This window comes from Blennius ocellaris, assembly GCF_963422515.1.
Source record: "Blennius ocellaris genome assembly, chromosome: 7".
Classification (NCBI taxonomy): domain Eukaryota; kingdom Metazoa; phylum Chordata; class Actinopteri; order Blenniiformes; family Blenniidae; genus Blennius; species Blennius ocellaris.
Window position 1 is genome coordinate 17313991 of NC_137656.1, and position 16988 is coordinate 17330978.

The following is a 16988-nucleotide window of genomic DNA, read 5'->3' on the forward strand; positions in this document are numbered from 1 at the left end:
AGACAAAAACATCACCAATCAGTGAAGAACCATCCTTATCCCCAATCAAAGATGAGACATCATTAAGCCCATTAATGGTTTCTTCAAGTGACACATCTGTTATATCATCCACAGTCTTTGATATTGATGAAGATGGTATCAGTACTGAAACTACGGCAGTAGAATCCATTCCCTCTGCTAGTGGGTCAACCACTCGAAGCGAAACATCATCATTCCTTAGTACCATTGATGCTGAGAGTTCTGGAGATGGGACTAGTTTTTTCAGCAAAGATTTAACTATCATCTCAACCACCCTTTCCACTCTGTTGAGTACTGAAATGACTTCAGCATTAGATTCTCAGACATCTGAATTAGCTGCTACCTTACAAACAGATGTAACGGCAACACCATCTCTTTTAAGTATTGAAAAACTGCCAACAGTATCACCTAAGACTCCAGAAACATTAACAAGTATGGCAGAACAGGATTCACAAACAACAGAGCAAAGTCCTGCTTCCTCTGCAACAGATGATCAGAGGTCAGCCAGTGTGCCATCGGAAATCTCCAGGAGTCCCAAAACAGCTCCTACAGCTTCATCATTATTTAGCACTGAAAAACCAACAGCTCTGCCAATAGAAGACAAGGAAAGTGTCAGTACGGTTCAGACTGACAAGAGCTCGGTTTCTCCTGTAGCTGTCGAGACAGAACAATCTTCAGTCTTCACACCCATTGATGAAGAGGGTTCAGGCAATGAGACCACAGACATGCCCTTCCCAAGCTCATCTGACAGATATCCATCCTCATCTGTATTTTCTACTGAGGCATTGACATATGCCATGAATGGAACAACTGAAACTGTTACAACAGAAGAGACAAAGACATCATCATTAAGTCAAGAAATATCCTTATCTCCAGTCGCAACAGAGAAAAGTCCTGCTTCCTCTGCAACAGATGATCAGAGGTCAGCCAGTGTGCCATCGGAAATCTCCAGGAGTCCCAAAACAGCTCCTACAGCTTCATCATTATTTAGCACTGAAAAACCAACAGCTCTGCCAATAGAAGACAAGGAAAGTGTCAGTACGGTTCAGACTGACAAGAGCTCGATGTCTCCTGTAACTGTCGAGACAGAACAATCTTCAGTTTTCACACCCATTGATGAAGAGGGTTCAGGCAATGAGACCACAGACATGCCCTTCCCAAGCTCATCTGACAGATATCTATCCTCCTCCATATTCTCTCCGGAGGATTCAACAACTGTGATGACTGGACCAACAGACACTTCGACAAAAGATGAGACAAAAACATCACCAATCAGTGAAGAACCATCCTTATCCCCAATCAAAGATGAGACATCATTAAGCCCATTAATGGTTTCTTCAAGTGACACATCTGTTATATCATCCACAGTCTTTGATATTGATGAAGATGGTATCAGTACTGAAACTACGGCAGTAGAATCCATTCCCTCTGCTAGTGGGTCAACCACTCGAAGCGAAACATCATCATTCCTTAGTACCATTGATGCTGAGAGTTCTGGAGATGGGACTAGTTTTTTCAGCAAAGATTTAACTATCATCTCAACCACCCTTTCCACTCTGTTGAGTACTGAAATGACTTCAGCATTAGATTCTCAGACATCTGAATTAGCTGCTACCTTACAAACAGATGTAACGGCAACACCATCTCTTTTAAGTATTGAAAAACTGCCAACAGTATCACCTAAGACTCCAGAAACATTAACAAATATAGCAGAACAGGATTCACAAACAACAGAGCAAAGTCCTGCTTCCTCTGCAACAGATGATCAGAGGTCAGCCAGTGTGCCATCGGAAATCTCCAGGAGTCCCAAAACAGCTCCTACAGCTTCATCATTATTTAGCACTGAAAAACCAACAGCTCTGCCAATAGAAGACAAGGAAAGTGTCAGTACGGTTCAGACTGACAAGAGCTCGGTTTCTCCTGTAACTGTCGAGACAGAACAATCTTCAGTCTTCACACCCATTGATGAAGAGGGTTCAGGCAATGAGACCACAGACATGCCCTTCCCAAGCTCATCTGACAGATATCCATCCTCATCTGCATTTTCTACTGAGGCATTGACACATGCCATGAATGGAACAACTGAAACTGTTACAACAGAAGAGACAAAGACATCAACATTAAGTCAAGAAATATCCTTATCTCCAGTCGCAACAGAGAAAAGTCCTGCTTCCTTTGCAACAGATGATCAGAGCTCAGCCAGTGTTCCACCTGAAATTTCCACCACCTCAGAAGCAGTTCCTACAGGTTCGTCACTATTCAGCACAGAGAAACTGACAGCTCTCCCAATAGAAGGCAAGGACAGTGTCAGCACAGAGCAGACCGGCAGGACCACCTTTTCGCCTATAATTGTTGAGACAGAAAAATCTTCAGTCATCACACCCATCGATGAAGACGGTTCAGGCAAAGAGACTGTAGAAATAGTCTTTCCAAGCTCATCTGACAGATTTACAGACTCATCTATATCCTTAACTGAGGCACCAACCTCTGTTTTAGATCAAAAAACAGTAACTACTTCCTTTATTAACACCACAAATAATTCAAATGTCACAGTGTCAGGAGAACTATTAGAGGAGGTTGACTACACCTTCAGTACTGATTTCACTCTTGTGGAATCCTCACCTCCTTCAAGAAAAGCCACTGTCAACACACTAACAAACTCACCAAAAAGCACAGCAACTGATTTAACATTTATTATGTCTCAAGAAACCACTGCAAGTGCAGACATCACTGTTTCTCCAATTATCAGCACATCGAAGCCAATATCTGAAACTGAAAGATCTGAACTTTCAACCACTGTTTCTACTCAATCCGAAATCAAAGCCACACTAGAAAATGAAAGCTTCGTAGGTTTGGATCATACCACATCGCATCTTGGTCTTGAATCATCAACCCCAGCTGAGTTCAAGATACAACAATCTACTGATCAAACCACATCTGAGTTAATAGTATCATCTACATCTGATGCAGAAAGTGGTGACTTAACTGAAGCCGAATATTCAGGGGATAACATATCTACATACACAGATGGTCCTCATCAAGAAACACAAACACGGGTCGCACTTCCCTCTATGAATATTATGACTACCACAATAAGTCCCTATATGCTTAAAACTTCTCAGCCTATGGCGTTACCAAGTGTTGCCGTGTTCACGTCAAAGGACACCTCTACCTACATTGATGCAGAGAGCTCTGGTGGTTTGCCTGAAGAGGATGATTTGGAGTCAACTCCAGATGGATCTGGTGCAGAGGCATCCATTGACGCTACCACAAGCCAACAGCATGACTTTATTGTAACAACCGATGAGACTGAAATAGATGAGAGTCAGAGCACTTCTTTCATGTATGATATTACTACATCAACTCAATCCAGTACACAGTTTCCAAAAGTGTTGATGTCATCAACTCAATCTCCTCATAAGACCAGCACTGAGATCTACAATAAGGAACAAGGCAGTGGGATGTCCACAGATGGTTCTGGAGATGAAGACGAGTTTTCAGGTGACGACACCAGTGGTTCAACTACATTTGTACCAATGACCTCAACTGTAGCACTTTCAAAGCAAGCCCAGTCCACGGTTGGTACTATTATACCAAAACCCACTGGCTCCACAGCTTCTTCTTTATATAGCACTGAGAGACAAGCAACAATGTCTCCTCAAACAGATACCTCAACAGTTCAGGAGAGTTCCACAACGTCATCAGAACAATCTTCAAATATTACCACTCCCACAGATGGTACAAGCTCAGAGTACACAGTGGTTGCTTCCAATGAGCAAACTACTGACGTGTTTCCTAAATTGGATGCCACATTTTATTCAGCACACACCACAAAGAGTCCAACAAATACAGCCTCAACTTATGAACCTGCATTCGGTGACACCACAAAGAGTGTTGCATCTTCCCTCTTCAGCACAGAAAAACCTAAAACAACAACAGCACTATATGAAACGTCATCAGTGAAAGAGAGTGTCACATTTGGAGAAGCAGCAGGGGAAACACAAACCTTTGTTTCAATGACACCAACCGCTGATGTTCTTTCATCACAGGGGGTTGGAATAACGACAAGTACAGAAACCCCCATCTTTTCTGAAGCAACAGAACACCCCGTTTCAAGCTCTGTGAAGGATCAAGCTACTGAGCACATAATGCAAACTTCCAATACAAGTGTTTCAGTCCATTCAACTGAATCTTCTTTTAGCCATCATACTGTTGTCGAATTCACTTCACAAAGCTCCAGCAGTGAATATAAGCAAAACGAATTCACAGCATCGCCCACTCCCATTCCCAGCATAGTTTATCACAGCGTTACAGATCAACAAGTTGTGATTATTACTCCAAGCAGCAGCCAAAGTAAGACTAACCTAACTGAACACACACCAACCATGGTCCTACATGCATCTAAACCATCAACCAGCACATCTATCATATTCACAGAGGAGGCAAAAGATGAAGATGATCTGTTCTCTGCAGTTACTAAAAGTGCAACTGAAGGCAGTTCAACCACTGGGCTAATCACCAAAGATGACACCATCATTGATGGAGACACTATTTCTATAGTTCCCTCCTCTTCATTTTACCCAACTATTCGGACAGAGGAAGCTGGAGGTGTCACGGCAATCACAATGACACAAAAGATGGAGCTTACAGAGGAACCAGAGGGATCAGGAACTACAGCAATAACTACACATGCACCTTCAGTCACTGATTCATCATTAGCCTCAACATCATCTGAAGCATCACCAGGAGTAAGCATTTCTCCAACAGACACATCCAGTGAAGAAAAGAAGCTCACAATGTCACCTCAAGCCATACATACTACTATTGTTTCTATAACCTCGACTTCTGAAGAAATCCTTGAGGGAGAACACACCACTGAAAATAAAACAGAGATTGCATCTTCTTACTCCAATTTGCCTTCTCAAACCTTAATTGGAGCAACAGCCACAAGTATCCCAGATGTGGAGGGCTCTGGGAATGAGATCACTTACAAAACAGCTGCACCATCTGAAACAGGGTCATCCGAGAGTCAAAAGACTGTACCCACCCGACATTTCAGCACAGAGGATCCCAACACATTTACCAAGAAGGATGACAGTCAGGCCACAGATGAAAATAAAGTATTATTGCCCACCACTGAAGGAATTTCAACATCAGCAGGTGACAAGATCACCTCTATATCCAAAAATGAAACTACTTTTACATCAACTGTGATCCCTCTGCAAACCACATCAAAACCGGATGTCATGGTTCAGTTTGTTACTACTATTGTCCCACAACCAGAAACGACACAAACTGAGGTGACCTTTCAACAAGTGAGGTCAGAGGTCACATTCACACATCAACCCGATGTTGACATCTCTTCAGAGAAAATGAATCTGGCCACAACCAGCCCAGTGTTGTCTGGTGAAGAGACAAGAAATGAATTTGATTCCACTGATGTGACTCCTCAGAGTACAGCCATTGTCACATCACTGGGAGGCAAGACAGATGTTACATCTCGCCAGCCACCTACAACCAGAGAGGATTCATCTGATGCTGAAAGTGGCTCAGACAAAGGCAGTGCTATCCATGAAACATCTACTCATCCTGAAGTGACATCAACGCACACAATTACAGTTACAGAGAGACTATCTCCAGGGGACGAAACTACAACTACAAAATTTACAAGTGACATATCTGTCAGACCTCCAAGTAATGCAACAACATCCTCAGGAATTGAAGAGGCATTTGTATCAACTGAAAAAAGCACAAATCTTCATCCAGATGTTCAAATAACTCCTTCCTCACCTGATTATGTTGACAAAGACCCAGATTATCCAACGCCAGACTATGATGCATCAGACCCAAACAAAGTAGAATCCATTCCTTATGACAATCAACCAACAGCACCAAGAGAAGATGGAGTACTTGCCACTACAACACATGCTGTGTCTCGGACATCTGAGAGCTCGCCTCTTGACCCACTGAGCAGCTCTGAAAGTATTTCGGAAGAAAAAGTCACCAACTCACCTGGAGTAGCAGCAGTATCTGTCATTGCATCAACTCCCGCACAATCTATCAGTAGTTCTGAGAGGGATTCAGAGAGCAGCAGCACCTCAGATGAGAGCATGATCACCCCAAGCATTGCTGATAATGAAGATGGGAGAGCTGCTGTTCCCACCACCACTAAATCACCTGCTATGTCCAGCACAAGAGCTCAAACTGAATCTGTCAGTTATGAGAGTACATCTGTCAGCTCTGATGTGGCCTCTGGAGAATTGATTACAAAGAGTGAGGGTACGGCTCAACATCCTTTGTCCCCTGATGAAATCCAAACTGTATTCAAGGTAAATGCTACAGCAACTTCAGAAGTGGAGATTAATAGGATGGGCACAACCTTTAGCAATGAAGCCAAAACCGATACGGATGTCTCTTCTCAAACTCAAACACAATTCGAATCTACAACAAGGTCTCCAGCTCACGTGCAAAGCCAGCTAGTTTCAGTCGCGTCTGTGACCAGTCCACCATCAACTTCACCTCAATACGATGGCAAACTGGACATCGACTCTACTGCGCAGTCTTCACTCATTGAAGGACACCCACCAACCAGTGAGGGGACTACGACGACTGTACCAGATCCGACAGTTGAATTGGGACATGCAGTTGTTGGCGAGCCTGTGGAAATTCCTGGTAAGTTTCTTTTAACATCTTTTATTTAAATTCTGTTTTTCGGGGAGATACACATTTCTCTTAGCCTTTGTTTTTTTTTTTATTAACAGGATTGTATGCATGCACAGAAAACATTTGTCTGAATGGAGGTTCTTGCTACAAGAGTGGAAATGTCTATTCATGTAACTGTGCTCCTGGTTACGGAGGGCTCCAATGTGAAACAGGTATTTCTCTAATCTCAGTACCTTAATTTACACACGAGAATAATTCAAATATTATTATAAACGCTCCTTTATAAAATAATGATTAGATGTTGTATTTCCTGTAATTGATTCTCTCTTTGTTTTTCTTCTGAAGATATTGACGAGTGCCAGTCAAACCCTTGTCGCAATGGAGGTTCATGTGTCGATGGGTTGGCTTCCTTCAAATGTGTTTGCCTCCCAAGCTATTCTGGGCTGTATTGTGAGGAAGGTATAAATGACATGCCAATGATTTTTTTTTATTACAATATTTCTTTTATAATTTTATTTATTCAGGCATCTAATGCTGCCCCTGCAAATTAGCCACAAAGAGTTTTTCAGACATGATAAATGCATGAAAATTGTAATGACATGATATAATATAGATTTGACCAATTTGTCTGTGTACAACTAAGTATCCTCTTAAGTTTCTCCACGGAATTAGCTGAGTCATAAACACCACCTCCATCTTATCACTGCAATTACTTTCAACAGTTTCTTTTTTAGTGTTGCCTGACGGTCCATTATGTCTGATAGTACTTGGGATGATTCAAACTCCCATGAGCTCCTTTAGAGTTTCCACATGCCTCAGACACAAAAGACAGCTGATACATTGTCTCCTTTCCTTATTTTCCACATTACTGCCTTCATGTCAAGCCTGGGTCACTGCAGGTGCACCACACTCTGTGGCACTTATGGATATTTCCATCTCGAAAATACGTCTTGAGAATATATTACATTACTTGAATGCCTTTCGATATGTAAATAGTATTTACACATCATTTCATAATGTGGAGGGCTGTATTCTTAAGTTCTGGGTTTTACAGTATTACTAAACCGGGGCACCATACATCTTTAGCTGATTTCTGTTGACCAGTGGCTACACCCTAAATTCTGTCTGGATCACTCATCAGGGAATCCCACCCATATTGTGTACGCAGACACAGCTGCTAACTGAGCTGTTTTTTCCAAATGAAAGAGGAGGGAGAGAGAGAGAGAGATGAGAGATATCTCGACGAAGAACAACCACAAGATTGACTCTTTCACCTCTTCTCTTTGTCTATTAGCCCTCTGAGTATTAATTTTGGTATGGCAAGATGGGACTGAATACTGATTTGTTGTATTACGTTTAGACAGACCCAAATACGACATATTCTAGAGTCGGCATACACTTTTTATTTGACAGTGACTCAGTGTTTTAGTTTTGTTGAAATGAAACACAGCGTTCCACCCAATTCTCACATTTTGTAGTTTACATATAACTGAATAACTTGTTATTTAATCTAGTATATCTTTTTATAAGAATACTGAGTAAGGTATCGCCTGCTTTAGCGATCATTCAAACCTTTGAATAATTATTGAGACCAAACTTGATAGTGCTTTTGTGAGAAACCAATCTATCATATTGATTATCTTTTAACGTCCTTAAACAGTCAGAGATGAAGACAGATATGCAAGAAAACTTTGCTCTATTTAAATCCTAACGATTAAGTTAAAATTGAATTATATCATTAAAGCTTTTCATGTCACTTTGATGCTTAATATGTCTACTGTCTTTTCCATCAGATACAGAAATTTGCGACTACGGCTGGCACAAGTTCCAGGGGCACTGCTACAAGTACTTCCCTCACAGGAGAAACTGGGACACAGCAGAAAGAGAGTGCCGCATTCAAGGAGCTCATCTCACCAGCATCTTGTCCCACGAGGAGCAACTGTTTGTCAACCGTAAGTTGAAGATAAAGAATCAACAATAACTTATTTTATCCCTGTCTTGTGAAACATATTGCACATGATAAGACTGAAGCAGTTATCTAAGAAAACAGCATTAAATTCACACATGAAGCTAGGAAAAGCCTTCAAAATGCCACTGATATCACTCTATTTGTCTTGAACGTTGTATAACTCAACTGCCCCAAAAAGGTCATTTGGCAAAATGAAATCTACATCCCTCTACTCTGCATGGCAGGTCTGGGACAGGACTACCAGTGGATCGGCCTGAATGATAAGATGTTTGACAGTGACTTCCGTTGGACTGACGGCACCTCTATGGTAAGATATGTTGCTTTCTCACATATTTTTGTCTCAACAAATATGGCACAGAGGAGAGTGTAAATATTTGGAAGTGATGCAGGAAACAGATTCAGTCATCTAGGGAGAGTTGTTGTTTTAAAGGAACTGTGATGACTTTTTCTCATGACGCACCCGCCACGACCTCATATCGCTACACCCTGGTGACAGCTCTGGTGATATACTGTATACTAGGACGTAGATGATACTGTGACTCACCACTGAAAACCTATAGGAGCAACAATTCAAAGTGCAAAAGATAATAATGGAGGGAAAAGTACATATTGTACAGAAAAGCTGTGTCGATGAAACATAGTGGAAGTACATGTTTGCTGTCGAGGTGCTAGCTGCTGAGGATGCTCCACACTTGGCAGAAAGCAGTTAATTACAACATGCTTCCGTGCTGTATAGAAGGACGTGTTCACTTCAAAGATGATTCTCTGGGAGAAGAGAGCTGGATTAAACATAAAGATGGCCTGGGGGGGGGTTAAAGATAAGCGGAGGCCTCCCATGGGGACCCTGATTCAGTTGAAAGATTGGGGGGTTGACGAGGGCGTCAGTGACGCAGTGGGGAAGGGGGGTTTGGCAGGCGCAGACAGGTATGGTCACCATTTATCCCCCCACACTCATGAGAAGGCCCAGGCAGCAGGCAGACACCCGGGGGCAGGGCCACCAAACAGGCAGCCACACAGATGGACAGCACCTGTGTTCAGCTGCAGAAAAAAAAACAAAAAAGAAACTGACCAGGGGGTCTGAGTGGGTGGTCATCTCCAGGGTATTTAAATATAATAAATACGACTGCCTTTAAACAATGGTGACTTACTCAATATAAGAAGAAGTGAGATCTTTAAAAAAAAAAAACTTTTTTAATATATTAATAGGAGGGCACAGAAACACAAGAGCTGTAGTATATTTTTAACGTGTGTTTAGGTGGGCGATCAAAGTTTGTTTGATTATTTTGAAGAGGATGCCGGCCTGCAGAGCATTTGATGGGTCAGCCATTTGTTAACTGGAGTGAGCAGAGCAGGAAGTTGGTGTATGTTTGTTAACCATAATGACAGAGCAGCACAGCCGTGGGGCCTGATTGGAGAAGTTGGGGGGGTCACAGCTTTGAAGAAAGTGTTTGAACCTAGAATGTGTTGACAGGCTGCAGGTAGCATCAACTCAAGCCCAAATACCCCACAGCATTACAGCTGTGTGTACACTGTATGAATGAGTGAGCGTTCATACGCATGTGTGCAACTATATCATATGCACAATTAGATAAACTGTGATGAAACGTCATTACAAATTCACAGTTTGAATTGAACACAAAACCCTTTTAGTGGATTCTAAACATGATATGTGATACTGTGCCGTTTCTTTTTTTATGTAGCCTTTCAAAATCTGTGCCAAAGTCATGTCATGAGTTGTTTTAGTCTTGGCAAGATACTATTCCTCCCTCTAGTGGACATAATTCAAAACTACAGCGATGAAAGTTTATTACTCTGTTTCTATTGCTTTGGTCAACCAAATTAAATAAATGGTTTAATTAATTGAAAAGGAATGCTATAAAAAATTAATCGTAAATGTCAAAGACAAGCACTCATATGAATATTACAGATTCAATATTTTTGAACCTTTAACTATTTGTTACCATCAAAGCAAAGGAGGGACTATCACACCTTAGAATTAAAAAAAAGTGTGAATTAAAAGGAAAAAACAGCACCCAGGTAACAGTTTTTGGAAATCACAAACAACCATTTTTTGCCAATTCTTCATCAGTTCTATTCTGTTTTGCTTTTTCACAAACTGCCTCAATGAGCCCTAATCAAGAGGCTGATCCACAAATATTCCAGTTCAATCTTAACTGTAACAGGCCTGTAAAATGACTGCAAGCAAATTACCCATCTTCCTTTCCAACACGATGCACACCACACTGTAAATTTTGAATTTCTGCCTTAATTTTAGTGCAAAGTACACGTTTTTACATCACCAGTGATAAGAGAGTGTCTGCTGTTCCTCCGATCCCTCAATTATGTTGCTACTGAGTTCCAGGTGTCAGTGTCGTGTTACATCAGTTACTACTTCTAAAACAGTATGTTATACCTGTAATAACGTTGAAGTTAGAATTTGACATTGTTGGCAACTTTAATAAACTACATTTATGTTGAAAGCAAAATCCCCCTGAAACCACAGAAATCAATATCACAACTTACACCTTTTCTTCTGCTCTAATTTAAGCAATATGAAAACTGGAGGCCGAACCAGCCCGACAGTTTCTTCACTTCTGGCGAGGATTGCGTTGTGATGATATGGCATGAGGACGGCCAGTGGAATGATGTTCCCTGCAACTACCACCTCACTTATACCTGCAAGAAGGGCACAGGTACAAACAAACCTAAAAAATCCCCACCCATTCATTTTGTGAACATACAACACATTTCTCATTCACGTGTTATTGCATTCCTCAGTGGCCTGTCGTCAACCCCCATTGGTGGAAAATGCTCGCACTTTTGGCACGGCACGCGAGAGGTATGAGATCAACTCACTGGTGAGGTATCAGTGTCGCATGGGCTTCATTCAGCGGCACATCCCAACTATCCGTTGCCGTGGGAACGGACGATGGGATATCCCGAAAGTCACCTGCATGAATCGTGAGTACAGCGAATAAAGCTCTCAATTGTAACATCTACTCTATGTGTCGTCCACATTAAGTGACGCTGTCGTTGCAAAGTCTAACATATGATTGATGTTTTGGTTTGTTTTTCTTGCAGCGTCAAGTTATCAGAGGACTTTTATCAGAAAGCATCAACACAATAGTCTCTACAGCATCAACAACTTCAGAAAGTGGCCAGATGAGGCCCTCCGCTTTCAACGTCAGCGTTATCGGGGAAGGAGAGACAGAACTGAACACAAGCGGAGAAAAGAATGACTGACAAAGAATAAGGCAGAGCTTTACTGAGACGAGTGCACATGCATTGATGTTTCCGCAGAATAAGGAAGAGAAAAAACTCACTAAAAACACATCACAGGAGGATCACCTGCAGTCTTTCTTGCATTTTGGACGATGATGGAATGAAGTGCCTTTCAGATGACATGTTGATTCATGCGCTTTTTTATCTTTTTCTTTTTTTTCTTTTCTTTTTTTTACAATAATACTGGAAAAGCTTTGTTTTTGTCATTTTACCAAAGAAATACATCCATGACTGTTTTCTAATGCCGTTTTACACTGACTGTGCAATTTAAAAATCACTCCAAGTGTTCCTCATTCATATAAAGAAAGCTGATGTGAATTATAGTGCACGTATGCTCTATTAAAGAATTCCCTGAATATGCTATCAAGCGGTTTAAAGCATGCATTAACCCTTTATCAGGCACATGTGATACTTGCAGTCATAGAATGCTAAAAATTCTAGAATTCTTTACCATTTAAATTTTCCAAAATAAGCAAATACGACAACAATCTTCTGCTATACACATTCACAGACATGATATAGTGTTTTAACCAATGCACATTGTGTGAAATAAGTCAGATTTACTGTATTCTCATACAAACAACACAAATGATGTACTGCTAAATCATACACAGCCCAGGGTTGCAGGAACCTCTGAATATTTCTGTCCTCTAAAGGGTTAATATGCACATGCAATGGAGCTTTCTTCCTCTCTTGTTTTTAGCAATGTTTATTCTCTGTCAAAAAGATCTCTGGTTTGTCAGAACACAAACAGGTGATCATGCAAAGGACTCATACTGTTGTTTACATATTGTACCTTGCTGTACTCTAAACAGAAGAATAGATCTAAATAAAGTGTCTTTTTTTCTCCCGTATTCAAACATTGTCAACGGAGGCACAAATCATACTCAGAGACATGGTTTCACAGTTTATACCAGTGGTAGTTGATTAGATTACAGATCAGTAATCCCCCTAATTCTGCACATTTCTTAGTAATCAGTTGAATACTCTCTTTGTGTTGGCAGCTTTTAAACTACCAAATTACCACCTTCCATCCTCTCCTGCTTCCAATGGATGTACTCTGTGTCAATTCTAATGTTTATAGAGAGATTTCTGTCGAGGGAATCTTCAAAATGTTATTGATATTTTTGTATGGTACAATTTGATATGAAAGGTTACTCTCTAAGTACTTATCGACAAAGCATTTATCCACGGATGGAAATTGATGTCCATCAGCTTTTGTAAAGTGAAAGAAGGAAAGTGTGGCTCGAGTAGCCTGTATCTTCTGCTCTGGAATTTTCAGTGCTTATCTGACAGTTTGTTGCTGCAGCATGTTTACAATATCTATAATGCTGGTTTTAAATGCGCACCCTGGAGTCTTGCTCTCACCTCTTTCTGTTGGTCTTTGGCTTATTGTATAAACAAATGCCTTTCTTTACTGAGCTTTTCTGTTATTGTGGTCAATTGAAAACAGCCATTGAGAGAATGTATATTGTGAAACACTCAGAAAGACTTGAACTGAACAGATGTTGAGGCACAGATGCGTATAATTTATTTTCAAGCTGCTCTTGATCTCCTCACTTGTTTCATACTGGCACCTAAAATATGATGCTGTTACGTGGCCCAGCAGTGTTTTTCATTTATGATACTCGATGATCAACAGGAGATGAGCCCACTGAGCAATAAGGCCAATTTACACATCTTTTCACATCTTTAGTGCCAGCGGTGGACCAAAGAAGACGGATGGTCACATCAGCAATAATCTGCAATAATGTTGCTTTTAACACAATATCCAAACATGTGGATGGTTTTTGTGTTTCTCTGGCATTTTGTTCATAGAGAAATATGACATCTGCCTGTGAATGTTTGGATGTGTTTTAGCCTTACTGTGCACATAATACCATTTTATATTTATAACAGTTTGTTCTATTTTGTTTTTTTAAATTTAATTTTACAATGTGAATGTCTGGGATGTTTGTGAATTTTCTAGAAATAGATCAAACTGTTTTTTTCTGCTTTGTTTCACCAAATCACCAAAGAAAATAAAAAAAAAATATATGATTCTTGAATACGATACAATTTCACTTGTATGTCTACGGTGCTTTGAGTGCTGGCCAAGTTCTCCGTCTGCTTCTGTGAATTCGTGCCAGATGTTGTGGTTTCCTCTCAGACATCAAAGACATGTGGGCATGAGGGAGTTTGCAATAGCTCTCTTTTTTCATTGTATATGTCGGGAAAGAAAATCCCACAAAAACCAAAATGAGAGTGGTGAAAAAGATTACTGAGAATCCTTCATCCTCTTGTGTTACGATCATGTAAATCTCATACGATTTAAGCAGTGAGGTGATTTCACCACCAGGTAGTGCTATTAGACCAAGTCATAAAAAAGTGTGTGCTGTTTTATTTCCTTCCATATAACACCCACAAAACTCAGAGAGGCAGAACATATTGATACTGTCAAGGATTAACACTTTGTGTGAATCACCCTCTGGAGGGCATCATGCCAAAGTATTGCAGTGCCTTGCATGTACATAAATCACTTATAACAAAAACAAATAAAAAACTTATCAGACATGCTCAATAAGGCTGTTGGTAGACAGACAGCACCATAAGGGGAAGCAAATAGGAAGTGGTGGTGTGAATGTTAGCAAGCATATGGAGTAAAAACTGGATTCACGCAAACTGATGCTTCATAACTGTGGTCTTGCATAAGTATGCAGCACTATACTGTATATTCCTAGTAAATAGCATGACTGAATGTGCGCCTACTGAATGTCACACACCACTTATGGGTACATAAAGTGCATAAATGAAGCAGATGAATTCCCGCAGTATAAAAACACAAGCCATTTTCAGCGCATTACCCTTCACTACAATTCTCAGAGTAGGTCCTCATGCAGCAGTCATTTGAAGTTCACAATGACACTGTATAATAGCATATAAAATACTATTACCTGGGTGATAGCATCAACCGGTAATCATTGTGTAAGTTGCCGTGGTTTTCACCATGACTGCCCACTCTGTCATTGGAGAAGGCTTGGCTTGTGATTAAAGGCTGCTCCTGTTTGCCCCTGCAACAGTCAACCCTGCAATCTTTCCTCATGAAGTACAGATGTCTCATGGCAGATCAGTGGAAAAAACCTGGACCCCTTTGGCTCAAGTCTCTCTGGGATTTTACAGGATTTCTCGGTTTATTTTAAAAAGGAAGTGCACCTTGGCTCCGACTGACATGTTGAGGTCAACAAGACTTTGTGTAATCCCATGTAAAGTGTCCGTCAAACCAATATTCAATATGAACACACAAACCAGTCTGCTGCAATGTGTATTTTTCAGAGGTTGGTGTACACACAGTGTGTTGGTCTTTTTGATGTAGTCATTCATTATTGATGTATGGTATTTTCAAATGAAACTCCTGTATTCCACTGCACATGGTCCAGCGGGGCGCATGTAAATTTCTGCAGTCATGCAGAACTTGACATAACACCTGTTCTTGTAAGAAAGAGATTTATGAACTAATGACAACGAGAGGAAGCAGCAAGAGAACAGCTGAGATGAACCAACATGCAGACAGCTCTTATAAAGATACCCAGGCATTCATTTTGGATCGGATACAGCACAGGTGCTGTGGAAACAGATTCATGTACATTTTTCTCAGACATTTTCCACGATACAGTCGGGAGGAATGAGCTTTTTCAAGATTTATGAGCAGCTTCTCCTGCAGTAAAGTGAGGGTTAAAAAAGAGAGACAAAAACACACCAAACACATGGCCCTCCCTTGAGATCAATAAATGATACTCAAAGTTATCAGAAAATTTTAATATATTCATAGTATACCTCCTTCTCTCAATTCAGTTGAATAACAAAATAATATCTTATAAATAGGCATATATTCACATGTACGCTAAAAAAAACCATTATCAATTATCAGTGGGACAAAAATATGTTGTAACCTCTGGAATGTAATAGAGATTTAAAAGAAATGCTCCATTTGTATAGAAAATCGAATCCACTCATTATGGATAGAGAGGGGAAGCGATATACTTTAGACAGATAACCATTCTCTCACACCTATATTTAATTTAGAATGACCAATCAACCTCATGTGTAGGTTTTCTTTTTGTTTTGGACTGTGAGTCAAAAACGCAGTACTTGGAGAAATCACACATGCACAAGGAGAAGATGCAAACTCCACACAGGAAGGCCTGGTCTGGAAGAAAATCAAAGTACAAGAACAACTATTGGCTCTCTTTAAAAGTCTGACAGGACTTAAGAATAAAATATTTAAACAAAATAACGCTAATGTTTTAGAAAGTCCAGCTTTAAAATAATATGTTCTTGTTCTTTTCATTTCAATATTGTATTGACATTGTTTTCAAAACGTTTCTGTGTAAATGCAAAACTTGTGAAATGAAAACACGAAAACAATGCCTTTTAACTTGAAGCATTAGGGCCTTAAAAAAAGCATTACTTTCCAACACGCAAAACAGTAATTGTTTAGACAGTGAGGCATTCCACTAAACCAAATCTTCATGTTGCAAGAGCAAAATTGTTAATATTTATTATCTGTAACAAGTGTTGAATAGTGTGTCACTATTAGGATTTTCAAAATTAATGAGTACATTTATTTCTTTTCATTTATTTCTTGGGAATTGTCCTCTTATCTTTTGTTGCTTTGAGCTGCTGCATCTACGTTGCAGTCTAGACTTTTCCTTACCATTGCATTTATTCACATTTGTGTGGGATCTGCCAGCTGTATCCACCTAAAACTGACCCCATTCCCATGGATTCTCACAAGCCTCTTAAAGACTGTGATACTGTTCTCTTTGTCTTACTGAGTGGTGGGTTGGCGGGCTGGCACTGAATAAAAAATGGAGAGCATAATCTTAAGTCTTCTTAAAGACATGGGTCTATGCCAGATACGTGGCCCCTGATTTGGTTGCTTCAACAATGCTGTCTAAATCTGTGTTTAAACTTCCACTCCTCCTCGTAATACGCACTGATCCTGCATCAGCGGAAATTAAATGCTGGTTAAAAAAAAGAAAAAAGAAAAAAGAAAGGAACACTTTGACACAAAAGA

General features: G+C 40.3%; 1 protein-coding gene across 1 annotated transcript; it reads left to right on the forward strand.

Moving 5' to 3' along the window:
* Nucleotides 1-1104: 1104 nt before the first annotated feature.
* On the forward strand, nucleotides 1105-13980 carry LOC308132621 (uncharacterized protein). Its single transcript, XM_080499778.1, has 8 exons — nucleotides 1105-6690; nucleotides 6780-6893; nucleotides 7027-7140; nucleotides 8475-8633; nucleotides 8875-8957; nucleotides 11199-11343; nucleotides 11429-11611; nucleotides 11732-13980. Exons 1-8 carry the CDS (start codon nucleotides 1167-1169, stop codon nucleotides 11887-11889), a joined length of 6480 nt encoding a protein of 2159 aa, XP_080355904.1. The 5' UTR covers nucleotides 1105-1166; the 3' UTR covers nucleotides 11890-13980.
* The last annotated feature ends 3008 nt before the right edge of the window (nucleotides 13981-16988 follow it).

Excerpts from the sequence above, each read along its gene's own strand:
- LOC308132621 (XM_080499778.1), top strand. The coding sequence starts at position 1,167 with ATGCCCTTCCCAAGCTCATCTGACAGATATCTATCCTCCTCCATATTC. Across the intron at positions 6,691-6,779 it reads CGAGCCTGTGGAAATTCCTG|GATTGTATGCATGCACAGAA; the intron begins GTAAGTTTCTTT and ends TTTTATTAACAG. Across the intron at positions 11,344-11,428 it reads TACCTGCAAGAAGGGCACAG|TGGCCTGTCGTCAACCCCCA; the intron begins GTACAAACAAAC and ends TGCATTCCTCAG.